This window comes from Lutra lutra, chromosome 13 (genome assembly GCF_902655055.1).
Source record: "Lutra lutra chromosome 13, mLutLut1.2, whole genome shotgun sequence".
Classification (NCBI taxonomy): Eukaryota; Metazoa; Chordata; class Mammalia; order Carnivora; family Mustelidae; genus Lutra; species Lutra lutra.
Genome location: NC_062290.1, coordinates 81,796,344 through 81,810,341, shown reverse-complemented (window position 1 = coordinate 81,810,341; position 13,998 = coordinate 81,796,344). Strand labels below are relative to the sequence as shown.

The following is a 13,998-nucleotide window of genomic DNA, read 5'->3' as shown; positions in this document are numbered from 1 at the left end:
AGGTATAAAGAAGTCTCTAGGTCTTGCATTCTTAGGAGACAAAATCCCTTTAGAAAGAGAGAAGCCCTGTTACCATATACCACCATCTCTCTTTCAAGACATTACCAGGTTCTAAAGTGTGTGGAGTGGGACCTGGTGTGAAACCACCAAAAGGCAGTACTGAGTCTGTTGTAGTCTCTCAGAGCTGAGGAGACTCAGGATGCTAGGCTCTCGGTCAAAAGCATTAGAAGGCCATGACCAAGAAATAATGCCAAACCATAGGTGAACTGGCTCATACTAAAATTGCAACCCATCTTCAACCCATCTCAATTTCAAATTGGATTTAGGTTATTCTATCATTATATCTGCCTAACAGAGAAAAAAGCAGTCATCTATGGCTCTTTTATACACTGTATCTGGCATAAAAAAAAATACTAGACAATGCTGAGGAGGGAAAATATGACCAATAATAAAGAGCAAAAAGAAACAATGGAAGCAGACCTACAGATGATCCAGATGTTAGAGTTAGCAAACAATACCTTTAAAATAACTAAAATTAATGTTTTAAGAAAATAGAGGAAAACCCAGAAAATAGGTAAAAGAGGCAAATTTCAAGAGAATTGGAATCTATAAAAAATCAAAAGGTCAGTCTATAACTGAAGAATATAGCATCTGAAATGAATAACTCATTGCATAGTTTTAACAAAAGATTATTCACAGTGAAGATAAGGTGAGCAAACTTGAATTCAGCTCAGTTAAAAATATCCAGCTGAAGCACAGAGGGGAAAAAATGCAATGGAAAGAAAGAGCGGAAGGAACATGTGGGACACAGCCAAAAAGACTAACATAAATGTAATTGGAGACTCAGAAAGAAAGGAGAGAAAGATCGGGGCAGAAGCAAAATTTGAAGAGATAATGACCAAGAATTTTCCAAACTGGTGAAAGACATCAGCCCATCAATTCCGAAATCTCAGCAAACCCCAGGCAGTTAAAAAAAAAAAAAAAAAAAACAAAACAAAACCCACAAAGAAAACCATACTGAGGCAAACTGTAAAGACAATGAACTTTTCCAATGGTCAGGTTTCCTAAATATAAGGAATAGAAGCTCTTCTTTGGAAATCTTTTTTTCCCAACAGAAAAGTCAGGACAAACTAGTCTGACAAGTACAAGTATTTTTATGAGAGCAGGGTAGAGTACTTGAAATTGAAAGTACCCTGGAAAACATTTGAAATTCTTCATTTTTCTCCTCTAGTCCATGGTGAAACAAATTGATTTAGGAGAAATTGTGTTATTTTTTTCTGTTATGTGATCTGGTCCCTGGCTACTTACTGGTTCTCTCTTGTGCTATTCTTTTTCTCAACTGCCTGTAATCCAGTCATACTGACTTCTATCCCTTAAACAAGCTAAGTTTCCTTGTCCTAAGGTTTACATACATGATCTTTCCTCTGCCTAGAACGGTCTTTCTAATATACCTCTACCCCACCGTTAGCCCCTTTGCCTTATCATTTTTCCTTAAGGCCTTCAGTTAAAGTTTACTACATTGGAAAGCAGTTCCTGATAGTCCAGGCTGAATGACAGTCCCCAATTATACACTGGCATATGCACTTGTATTTTTTGTTACAATACCTATCATAGTTTATAATTATGTATGTATTTGTGATTATGAGTCATGTGTGGCATACTCACTACATTGTAAGTTCCGTCAGGACAGGGGCAATATCAGTTTTGTTCATCATTGTACAGAGTCTCTAGCATGGCGCTTGGCACGTAGTCAGTACTCACATGTTTGTTAGGTGAATAGTGCATAGATGAATGAACAAACGAATGGAAAAACATGCAGCGGAAAGATAAATTTCAGTCCTGTTTAAGCACAGGAATGCTTCATCATACTGAGTTGATTTACATTTCTCCGTAGGTCTTATACAGTAAGAAGGTGGTCTACACTGCTGGGTCTCACTGCTAGTTTTGCTTGCAGCAATGAGGTAGCTGTCTTTAATGTCAAGTAACTCCCAACCTGTCCTTGCTCAAGATAATTTAAGGCAAAAGATATCCTTTCCATGGTTATGACTTCTAAAAGCAGCTAATAATAAGAGAAATAAACAGTTTCTCTGTTTGGAAATATAATAAAAGTGGAACTCAACACGAAGGGATGCAAGTACTTAATTTAAACCTGCAAGCTTAATATATAATCAGCCTTTCCTTTTGTCTCAAAGCGCTGTGATACGACTGCCCTCTGGTGGCCACTTACTATGTTTTCACAGTCCTTAAACGTTCCCCTTTTCTAGTCTTTTTCTAGACCTTGTGTTTTAGATGAACCAGATTTTAAAGTAACCTTTTTGTGATAAAATATACTGGGGAAAAACACTTTGGAGAACGGTTCCACAATGTGTATTGCAGTCTTCAGAATATCTCCTTGATCCAGTAATTTTGTTTCCAGAAATCTGAGGAAATAATTCTAAATTCATAAAAAGCTTTGTGTTCAAAGAAGCTTACTAAAGTGGTAGTTATAATTCTAAAAATTAGACAACCCTATTTCTATCAACAGAGAATGAAGCCAATTATGTTACGTAGGCAGTACGTGGTTAAGAGCACAGCGAGTGCAATCTTGTCTTTACTTTGGCCAAATTACGTAGCCTGTATCTTCGCGTAGAAATGCAGATAATAACAGTAACTGTCTAATGGGTTGTTGTAATGACTCAGTGCAATATTATTTATCAAATCTTTAATACAGTACCTGGCTTATTATGAGTAATCAATAAATAGCAACTGTTAGGTTGTCATTAAAATTTTTCACGAGTGGGGTGTGTAACAGCGTGAGAGGGTGAAAAAACGGTGTGAAGTGACGCGGCCGTATAGTTAGACTATCTGAAAAGCAAAACTTAAACTTCTATACATAAGGAAAGTTTTCCAGGAAAAGTATTCAAAATCTTGGTGACATATTTCTTATGGTGATTTTTTTTTCTTCTACTCTCCTGTATTTTCTAGATTTTCTTTATTGAGTATATATTTACTTTAAAATGGAGGTGGGAGGCTATTATTTTTTCAAACTAGAACTTTATAGTCACATGGTATATTTCTTTTTTTTTTTTTTAGAAGATTTACTTATTTTTGTTCCTCTTGGGGCACCTGGGCGGCTCATCCTTGTCCAAGCCCCTGTCATCTCTGAACTACTGTGACACTCTCTGATCTCATCTTATCTCTCTGCCTCCTCTCTTGTCCTCTCACGCCAGAGCTCCACCCCACCACAGTCCAGTCTCCACAGAACAACCAGAGTGATCTTTTTAAAATGTAAAACCACATCATGTCATTCCTGTGCTTAAACCCTTGGATGGCTTCCTATCCCTCCTGGAGTAAAATTCAGACTTCTTTCTATAGCCTGCATGACTTTACATTTTGCGGCCCCTGCCTTTCTCTCTGACTTTATCTTCTATTACTCTCCCTTGTTCACTTGGGCTTGGCTTTCTCTCTTTTTGACAGTTAAAATTTGCCTTCTCCTCTATAGGGAGGATCAGTCATTTCTTCCCACAACAAAGCACATTGCTGTATTTCTGACAGGTTTATATATAAACTATGAAATGACAAAATAAATAAGGACAAGTCTTTTTACAGGTGGCAATTTATGTTTTCAAAGCGTTGCATTGAATTTGGTTGGAAAGGAGCCCCACATTCTTTTCTTTGACTGGTTGCCTTCCTGGTTACCCCTACCAGGTTGGTTTGCTGCCTAGCCAGCGAGCATGAGATCATCTTCAGGAAACACTCACTTCTTATTTTCTTTCTTTCTTTTTTTAAAATTGGTAAACTGCTCCTTTGGCCATCTTTCAACAAAGAGAATGTGAATTTTAAGACAGTATTATTGTATTTGGGGAGGTTGCCGGCAAAGTATAATAAAATTAAACTTGAGCTAAATTTTACATATCTTTTATCATAAAGGAGAGACCCTCAACTTTTAGATTTTAATGGGAACTTAGATTTCATCAGTGCAGCTTTCTTAATTTATAGATGAGGAAATTGAAACATAAAGAGAAAATATTTGTCTTATGGAATAGTTTTTCACTCTTTGAAATACTCATGTTACATTAAATCATTAGCCCAAGAATTATCCCACTTTTCAGATTAGAAAAATGAGAGTCAGAGAAACTGTTTCCTGAAGGTCTCATACTGGTAAGAGGTTCCATTGGGAGTGGAACTCAGATCTGACATTAGTAACCAGGTTCCTTATGCTCTCTTGCCTCCTCAAGAGGAACTATAAGCTGTTAGAAAGGCGAATCCACACCATCAGTTCCTATGGGATGTGGGTTTGAAAAGATATGATCTTTATTGTTATTATAAAAACATTTCCTCCAAGTTTCTCATGAAATGTTTTAAACTTGCTTACATTCTTGAAATATTTTTATAATATGCATGTGATAGTTTATAGTGTATTAGTTTTGTAATCAGGAAAAAAAATCAAGACAGCAACAAAAAAAGGGTACATGCAGACCAGATACTTGAAAATTAGAGGGGAGAAACCAAAAGGACTGTTGCCCTCACAGCTACTGTTAGCACTCTGCTGTATTTATGTCTATCTGTCGTAATGTATTAATTTTTTTTCTCTGTGGCTGTGTTCCAGGTGCATACTTTTTTTGAAGCAGTGTCGAGTAATGAGTCTTATTATTAGACTTGTTTTCATCTTATGTTTTGAGTAAAGTTTTCATCTTTCCTTTTGAGACAATTTATTTACCACGTAGGTTATTTTTTTCTCATTGACTTCTCATTGTAGGGAATGGCATAAAACAAACAGAAATAAATTCTTCTGGAAAAATGTTTAATTGTTATAAATTTTATAATTTCTAAAAAAATTTATATTCTAATATAAATGGTTTAAGAGAACAGAATGATATTGTGATAAGCGCCAAGTCTTGAGATTTTATCTAAAATAGTAAAAAGCCCCCAAACAATAAGCATGTAAGCCCAATAGCATGGTAGAAGCAAGATATTAACAGTATATGTATTTATCATTTTTAAATAAGAATAGTGATATGACCTGTTCTTGCCCCATTAGTCACATGCAAATGGCATGTTATTGGAACACATCTTTCCTCAAACATCCATATTCTGTCAGAGGACTATTAACATATTTTGAAAGTTCAGGACTTTATCAGAACTTGTTTTCTTAAAAATTATTTCCATTGCACATTTTTAATAAGGGGCGAGCAGGTGGCCACATTATATACATAATGCAGGTTTTGATTTTTCCTAACTGCAGAATACTTTAACATTTCAGATTATCTTATCTGTTGGGGCACCTGGGTGACTCAGTTGGTTGAGTGTCCAACTCTTGATTTTGGCTCAGGTCATGATCTCAGGGTTGTGAGATGGAGCCCTGTGTTGGGCTCCTTGCTGGGCATGGAACCTGCTTAAGATTCTCTCTCCCCCTTTCCCTCCACCTCTCCTCCTTCCTCCCTAAACAAACAACAAACAAAAGATTATGTTATTTGTAGAGCTAAAATCCACAGTTTGCAGTTTCTTAGTATGTATTTTTCAGCTATTTTTATTGTTGCAAAGATACATAGCTTAAGGGGAATCAGAATATAAGATCTGGAAAGGTATCAGTACCTCATGTGTTTAGCACCATATGAGAATGTACTATCACTTTGTTATATATGTGAAAATTATCATTAACACTAGCAGGCCTTAAAAAGTTATATGACTGGACACCTGGCTGGCTCAGCCAGCAGAGCAGGCGATTCTCAATCTTGGGGTCATGAGTTCAGGCTCCATGTTGGGTATAGAGATTACTTAGAAATAAAATCTTAAAAAAATTATATGATTGAAAGCAACATTTGCATGCGAGTTTGATTCAGTTCAAAGTTAATTGTTTAGGTAATAAGCTTTTGAACCTGTCTTTCCCCATCTATTCATGAAGTTTGGGGGACTCTGTTGTAATCACTTAAGAATTTAGATGTGCCATGTGTGTTAATAACATTGTCATTACTTGGTTTTTCAAGTTTTGATCCAGTTGACAGACCATTTTATTTCACAACCTCAGTCTCTCTCTCCTTTTTTTGTAAATATTTTACTCATAACAAAAAGAAATCAAATACAACTGTTTATGAATAGTTTTAGTATTGAATGGTTTTTGGCTGATCATGTGAATTTTCTTTTTTTTTCTTTTCTTTTTTTAAAGATTTTATTTATTTATTTGACAGAGAGATCACAAGCAGGCAGAGAGGCAGGCAGAGAGAGAGGAGGAAGCAGGCTCCCCGCTGAGCAGAGAGCCCGATGCGGGGCTCGATCCCAGGACTCTGAGATCATGACCTGAGCCGAAGGCAGCGGCTTAACCCACTGAGCCACCCAGGCGCCCCTGATCATGTGAATTTTCATTGTCTTGGGTGTCTATGTCATATTTTCTCACTTATTCCTATAATGGCAGTTGGAAGAGTCCCTGTGCATCTTTGTGGCCCCTTACAGAGGGATGTTAATTACACTTCACTTTTTCATCTTCTGTTTTCAGACACTGTGCTGCTTCAGTGCCAAGACAATATCCTTATTAATAGGGTACCATAGGAGGATTACTACAAAACACATCACTTTGCTGTTCCTCCTTCCTTTTCATTTTCTCTACTAATTGTTTTTTTTTTGATTTATTTTTTTATTTGACAGAGAGCGAGATCACAAGTAGGCAGAGAGGCAGGCAGAGAGAGAGGGGGAAGCAGGCTCCCTGCTGAGCAGAGAGCCCGACGCAGGGCTCAATCTCAGGACCCCGAGATCATGACCTGAGCTGAAGGCAATGGTTTAACCCACTGTGCCACCCAGGAGCCCCATTTTTTAAAAGTTTTTATTTATTTACTTTTTAAAAAATAATCTCTACACCCAGCATAGGGCTCAAACTCATGACCCCGTGATTAAGAGTCACACATTCTACAGACTGAGACAAACAGGCACTCCTATTAGTTAATTGTTTTTACTTTGATCTTTAATTTTTTAAATATAAAAATGTATGGAGAATAAATTAATGCATACTCATGTACCTACATCTAGAATTAATAAATATTAACATTTTGGTATTTTGCCTAATATTTATACATATTATATATAGTTACATATTTGAAATAGCAAATTTGAAATACAGTTGGAGTCCTCTCTTTTTTTCCCTAGTTTTTTCTCCTTTCCTCCACAAAGATAAGCAGAACATATAATTCCCCTATACCTCCTCAGTCCACATTTAATTTTATTGCATATCGTATGTATGTATCCATTTACCTAGTATATTCTGTATCCATTTGCTTAGTATTGTTTAATATATTTTTTTTTAATTTATTTATTTGACAAGCAGAGATTACAAGTGGGCAGAGAGAAAGGCAGAGAGAGAAGCGGAAGTAGGCTCCCCCCCACCCGCCGCCCGAGCAGAGATCCCGATGTGGGTCAGTCCCAGGACCCTGGGGTCATGACCTGAGGTGAAGGCCGAGGCTTTAACCCACTGAGCCACCCAGGCGCCCCAGTATGTTTTTTTTAATTTTACACGATAAAGAAGTACTCTCCATCTGTTTTTTATCATTCTGTAATTGGCTTTTTTCAACCAACATCATTTTCAAGATTCATGCATATTCATACATATAGGTCTAGTTCACTTATTTAACTATAGTATCCAAACTATGAAAATAGTATGTCATTTATTATTTTTTTAAGTAGGTCTTTAGATTGTTTTTATTTTTAATTTGAAAAAAGTTGGCCTGCTTTCCATATGTAGTTAACCATCAACCCAGGCTTAGCGCTTTCTACTCATGTAACCAGGCTTTCCCTAGAGTTTACAATCTAGAAGGGGCACAGACCTCACAGACGTGGCCAATGTAGAAATAAGATGGGGTAGAAACTGAACTCTATCTAATTCCTGTCAGATCACTTCTTCCGGTGAACTCATAAGGTCTTTTGGTCACAGGTATAATTTATTTACAGTTATTGTGCTTTCAGAGTAAATCTTTAACTTCTTAAAATAATTTGCTTCTTTTAGGTGCTTGTTTAAACTGCCAGGAAAATAGCAAAGGGGATCACTGTGAAGAATGCAAAGAAGGTTTTTATCTGAGTCCTGGCGCCACGAAAGAGTGTCTTCGCTGCCCTTGTTCAGCAGTGACATCGACAGGCGGCTGTGTCTTAAGTAAGGCCTTCCTCAAATTATTCATTTTGAGAGGAAAAACCAGGCAATCAGCTATCAGTTCCTCTCAAGTGTGTTGAAAAGTGAAGTTCTGGGCGAAGAGGAGTGAGAATAGGGTGAGAGGAGTTGAAGGGGCGTTATAAAAACAGCAAAGGTTTTTCTTTCTAGGGATTTGCAGCCAAATCCATATACATATATGAAATGAGACTTACAGGAGAGATGAGGAAGTTTTGTTAAAGTCATGTTTATTCCATCTGTCAGGACTAAAGAAGCAATAAAAAAAATCACAAGTATCTCATCATTACAATTATTCGTATTCCTTATGTAAGCATATTTCTCCTGTTCTCTACCTGGGTGGGCCCTCATCATTTTACAATAAACTGGATAATTAAGAATTAAGAAATAAGCTATAGATCATTAGTCTCTTTAAGTTTGAGAGGCAGGTAGGCAAGGTTTAAAAACCATTTTGAGGACTAGTAGTTTTTTGCATTTTTAACTGTAGCTTGGGGCTGTGCTAAATTACTTTGGTGTTCTCTCACTTTTAGAATTGGGTAAATTGGAACCTGAGTGTGTCCAGTGTAAAGATGGTTACACAGGCCAGAACTGCAACATGTGTGAAAATGGCTACTACAATTCTGACAGCATCTGCACCCAGTGCCAGTGTCATGGCCATGTGGACCCAATGACAACTCCAAAGATCTGTAAGCCCGAGAGCGGTGAATGCATCAGCTGCCTCCATAACACCACTGGGTTTTGGTGTGAGAACTGCCTCGAAGGCTATGTCCGAGACCTCGAGGGAAATTGCATCAAGAAAGGTAAAACTTCACCTAAGGTGGTACATTTACTATCTAAGCCTAGCAGTGAAAAGTTCAGGACACCTACCTTTAGCTTTATAAAACCTTCCAATCCCACCAGAGTTTTCTGGAAATAGATTTTGATAGATATTTGCCCAAAGGGCTCTCCTTCTCTTCCTGCTGCTCCCCTGCTGCTCCAAAGTCAACTCCAGAAATCTGAGGCCCACGACAAAGTCATTGCAGGGTTCCCACATTTTCTCTTCATCTATTTTCATTTTTATGTTAATAAAAGTCCTATCATTTCTTTTATCCTTTCTTTCCTATATTCTCATCACTCTCAGGGACGATCAAAGGTCTTTGGAAGTAGGGACCTATAATCTGGTCAGAAGTTCCAGCTGAGAAACAAGAGTCCACCGTGGCTTCTGCCCTCACTTTGGGCTTGAGTTTTCCCATGGATGGTGAAGGAAAGAGAAAAGAGTAATAATATTCCTTTTGACTTTTAAAAGAAAAAGTTACTCATATGGCAAAATGTTTCTTGCAGTTAAGGTCTGTAAAGGTTTAGATAAAAATTGATGATTAGAGATTCAGGATGAGTTAGAGATATTCAAGCTTTATTGGGTCACAGAGCCATTAGAACATGCTCTTCTAGAAACCACTCTTTGACATCCTGACAGATGCTGAATACTGGGCTGATGGTCCGTGGCAAGTGTCATCCCTCTCCCATTTTCTTGATATCCTTGGTCTGTTGTGATCAAGGCTAAGAGACAGAGCTAGAATGCTGTCACTAGCCTGGAGGGCTAGTGACATTTGGAGGCATGCTTCATTCATACTTAGCTGATAGGACCATGATGATTTTTTTTTTTTTTTTTTAGTTACTAGATAATGTAAAAAAAAAAAAAAAGCCTCTTTTGGCGACAGATTAATGTGTCTGACTGTGGTGATGAATTAGAATGACAACAGCAGCATTTTATCGAGTGCCTAGGATGTGCCGAGCCCTGGGAATGTTCTATGCAGTAATGCTCCATAGCACACTGTCTCAGCTAACCCTCCCAGGAACTCCACAAAGTAGGTATTATCATTCCCATTTTACAGATGAGGAGCCTCAGTGTTAACAAGATTCACTTACTCATCTATAGTCACACAGATCTACTTGATTCCAAAGCCTTTTTTGGGTATTTCTACTGGGCTGTGTCACAGTAGCACTTTAATTATGAAATCATCAATGATCTACACAAAGGAAGAATTACTACACATGATTAAAGGAAGGCTGTGTTTTCTCTTGGCTGACATCAACTTTGAACATTTAAATTGTGTTTTTCAGAAGTGACTAGAAATACAATTCTCCTTATTCTGTTTTTTTCTCTTTTGAAGAGAATTTCACCCTTATGAAACACCATTAGACATGTTGAACTTATTTTAGTTCAAATAATTGCCTTTTCATCCCTGTCACTTTTACCCAAGTGACTCAGGACTCAATAATGATGTATTTACTGTTTGCAGGAATCTCTATGAATCTATCCAAGAAACAAGAGGGATAGGAAACTCCAACATCAGAATTTTCCCAAAGATTTAATATTATACATTATGGAGAACAGCCATGGAATGTAATAATCTAGCTTTCTAGACCTTGATTCTTTTCACTATATTTCTTTAAAAATTATTTTTAACTTGCATTACCTTAAAGCAGAATATCATGTCAACATCCCATATCAACTTCCACTCCCATGTGTATTTCTTTTATTGTTTCTTAAAACTAGATAATTTTGTCTTTTACATTTCATTCTCTGTTTTTATTTTCAGAAGTTATTGTTCCAACACCTGAAGGTTCTACCATTTTGGTTTCCAATGCCTCTTTGACCACATCAGTGCCCACCCCTGTTATAAATAGTACATTTACCCCCACAACCCTGCAGACTATCTTTTCAGTAAGCTCTGCTGAAAACAGCACATCAGCGTTAGCTGATGTTTCATGGACCCAGTTTAACATCATCATCTTGACAGTCATCATCATTGTGGTGGTGCTGCTGATGGGCTTTGTGGGGGCTGTCTATATGTATCGGGAGTACCAAAATCGGAAACTCAATGCCCCCTTTTGGACCATCGAGCTAAAAGAAGACAATATCAGTTTCAGCAGCTACCATGACAGCATTCCCAATGCAGATGTGTCAGGACTCTTGGAAGATGATGGTAATGAAGTGGCTCCCAACGGGCAACTGACCCTGACGACTCCCATACATAACTACAAAGCCTAAGGAGCTAGAACCGTTGTCTGGATTGTTAGAACACAGTGCTCACTAAGACGGCATCAGCTCCTAGGCCAGACGAGGCCTGGGTAGAGTTTGCAAAGGCATAGAGAGCATCTGAAATTTTCAGGTACAAATTTGTAATGCACTTAGCCCATTACTCTTAATTTCCCCCATGAAGATCTGAAGCAGTCACTGTCAATAAGGACTTGTAGTAAAGTATATTTTTGTACCAAACTACATGGGAGTAGAGAAAGGCTGAATCCCGCAGTGCAGCCCACATCTCCTTTGACCTCTGAATGGACTCCTGGGGAAGTGTTCACCAAACCAGTGGAAACAGGATGGAAGTGGAGAGGGAAGGACTGCCCGAAGACTTCATCTCCATTCCCGAGACACCTTTTTTAAAAAGGAGAGTCAGGGATGATATTCCTTTTACTGTGCTAAAAGACATCACTGAAGAAAGTTTAATGTCTGGGCCATATCACAGTAAGCAATCTCAATTATTTCTAAAATAAGGACAGAAGAGTCTCAAGAAGATCTTTAGAAAGGCTGATTTTTCCTTCCTAAATTCTTGCTCGATGACAGGATCAAAGCACAGGATAAACTTCTAATGGTAGAAAGATGAAGGCAACATCTGGGAGCAGGAAGCTGATGGTCCTCCTTAGGGCTCAGTGTAAATGGTAAATTGTCTAAAAATAAGGACTCTTCCTGCCTCTAGAGAATAAGGTGTATATAGTTAATGTAGCATATCTGGTCAACATTGTATTTGTATCTATTTGTAAAAAAAAATCATGTCATATTTTATCATCTAGAATTTATTTGTACAGCAGTTAATGGTGTTGTAAAAAGAAAATATGGGATTGGTTAAAATAGCATAACATAGATGGCAATATTGCTAGAGCTGGGACTCTGGTGACCATCAGTCGTTTTTAGTCCCTCTTTGGAAACTGTTGAAATTTATAAGAGGTTGAATGTTTCTAACTTTTCTTTCCCTTTCTCAGTCTCAGAGTTATATGTTCTCTGACTTACTATAGATACAAGCAATAGATTTTTAAGTCATTGATTGTGAAGCTGGGACAGAGACTGCACTCTCCAAAGGACTCCCCCGATTAGACGTTAACCAGTCTGCATATTTTACATAGATTAATGTAGAACATAGCCTCATGAAAAAAGAAAGTCTCTAAATGTAAAAGATAGTCTTCCAAAGGAATTAGAAATATTTTAGTTCCAAAAGAAAAGCCATCCTATCACTTGGGATCCCCTGTTTTCATGCCTGTGAAATATTTATATTCTTCCTCCATCCTTCTCTAAAAAATACCTTCTACATTTGAAAGCTTATCACCCAGATGCCAGGTACACCCCAGATGAGGTGTGTACCATGTTCCTACAGAGCTACAGTTCTGCTATCTTCTTGTCCAGTTAGAGGGTAGCTCTAGAGGTGGGTGGGTACAGTTACATCCTTGCTTTCAGACACGGTTTTTCCCTAGAGGCCACGTACTGTTGCTCTCATCTGTTATGATACGGACTATGGGTTAAGCAAGCCACGACAAGCAGCAAGAAGTCAAATACGATATTTATTAGGAACAGCAAACTGTCAAATGGTTAGAAAAAAAGCAAAGATTTATTAGATCAGACCTAGGAAATCCAAGTTGACAGCCTTGCCCAACTCCCCCAAGAAAAACCTGGAATTTGGTCATCCCTCTATAGGACACCCCTAAGTTTTCTCAGGTTTTAGAGATGATGTTCTGGAGGAAGGACAGACAGATAATTGACTTCTGGTAACCCGAGGTGCTCTGAATATTTGGCCATTGCTCATGAGAGTAGAGGTTAGTGACATTACATTGTATTAAAATTTGTGAATGTTGCTAGAGCCCTTGGCAGTTCACAAAGCACCTTTCTATATATGTGTCCTCTGTTCCTCACCATAGCCCCCTGAGGAAGTAATTATTGTCCCCATTTTATAGATGAGGTTAAATGTCTTGTTCAAGGCTATACTGTATGTCATCATCAGGCTTGGGATTAGGCCTCGTAACTGAAGCACACGTTCTCTCAAGTATATGCCAATGCAAAAACCGCCTAGCCACAGACAAAGAAGGCTGGGGGGGAGTCCTGTCTGTGACTGCTTCTAACTACAGTCCACGACCGAACAGCTGGGAAAGATATTGTGAAAAGGACACAGGAGGATTACTATCTGAAGCTAGTATTGGTGATAAGAAAACAGAACCAACAGTTTGTCCTTCATTAAAGTGAACTAATCCTCCCAAGCAACAGGGGGGAAATGTGCTTTCCCCAGCAGCTGCCCCTTATGCACGTACAGACTGGGCACTGCACAATTCCAGGAAGTGTGTAAACTGGTGCACCTGCCTCTCTCCCAGATTGCTGCCCCCAACCCCGCAACATGACGGATTGGGATGGTAAGGAAAAAACATTTGTTAAGTAGATGTTAACCCAATAGAGAAAGCATGAGTGTTTGTCGGGGTCTAAGAGCCAAAACCAAATAGTCCAGATTCTGGCCATATAGAGATTTTTTTGGAAACAGACCTTAAGAGATATTGCAAATATTGAATCACAAGGAATGTTAACCTCTAAGTACTTATTAACAGCTCCTAGGTCATGTTCTTAATTCTTTCCAGTAGAAAAAAAAATTAAGGTCTTAAAATTTGTTTTAAACAATATTCTTTAGTGTCCCCTGCTTTTTGCTGAGGGAAATAATTTTGCTGTAGAATTTAAATCAATCATGAAGTGATCTACCAGCAAAATCAGGCTAGGAAACTAACAGGGAATATGCATTACACAATATTTGTTCCTCTGAAAGCAGGATCCCCATGAACTATGGTGTTCAGCACCGGGA

General features: G+C 38.1%; 1 protein-coding gene across 1 annotated transcript in view; it reads left to right on the top strand.

The window, feature by feature from the left end:
* The window catches only part of MEGF9 (multiple EGF like domains 9), an 82,675-nt gene extending 69,110 nt beyond the window's left edge, over nucleotides 1-13,565 (top strand). The window contains exons 4-6 of the mRNA XM_047700446.1: nucleotides 7,970-8,113; nucleotides 8,656-8,925; nucleotides 10,705-13,565. Of these exons, the coding sequence (XP_047556402.1) occupies nucleotides 7,970-8,113; nucleotides 8,656-8,925; nucleotides 10,705-11,156 (866 nt within the window). The 3' untranslated portion in view covers nucleotides 11,157-13,565. The remainder of the gene's footprint in view (nucleotides 1-7,969; nucleotides 8,114-8,655; nucleotides 8,926-10,704) is intronic.
* The last annotated feature ends 433 nt before the right edge of the window (nucleotides 13,566-13,998 follow it).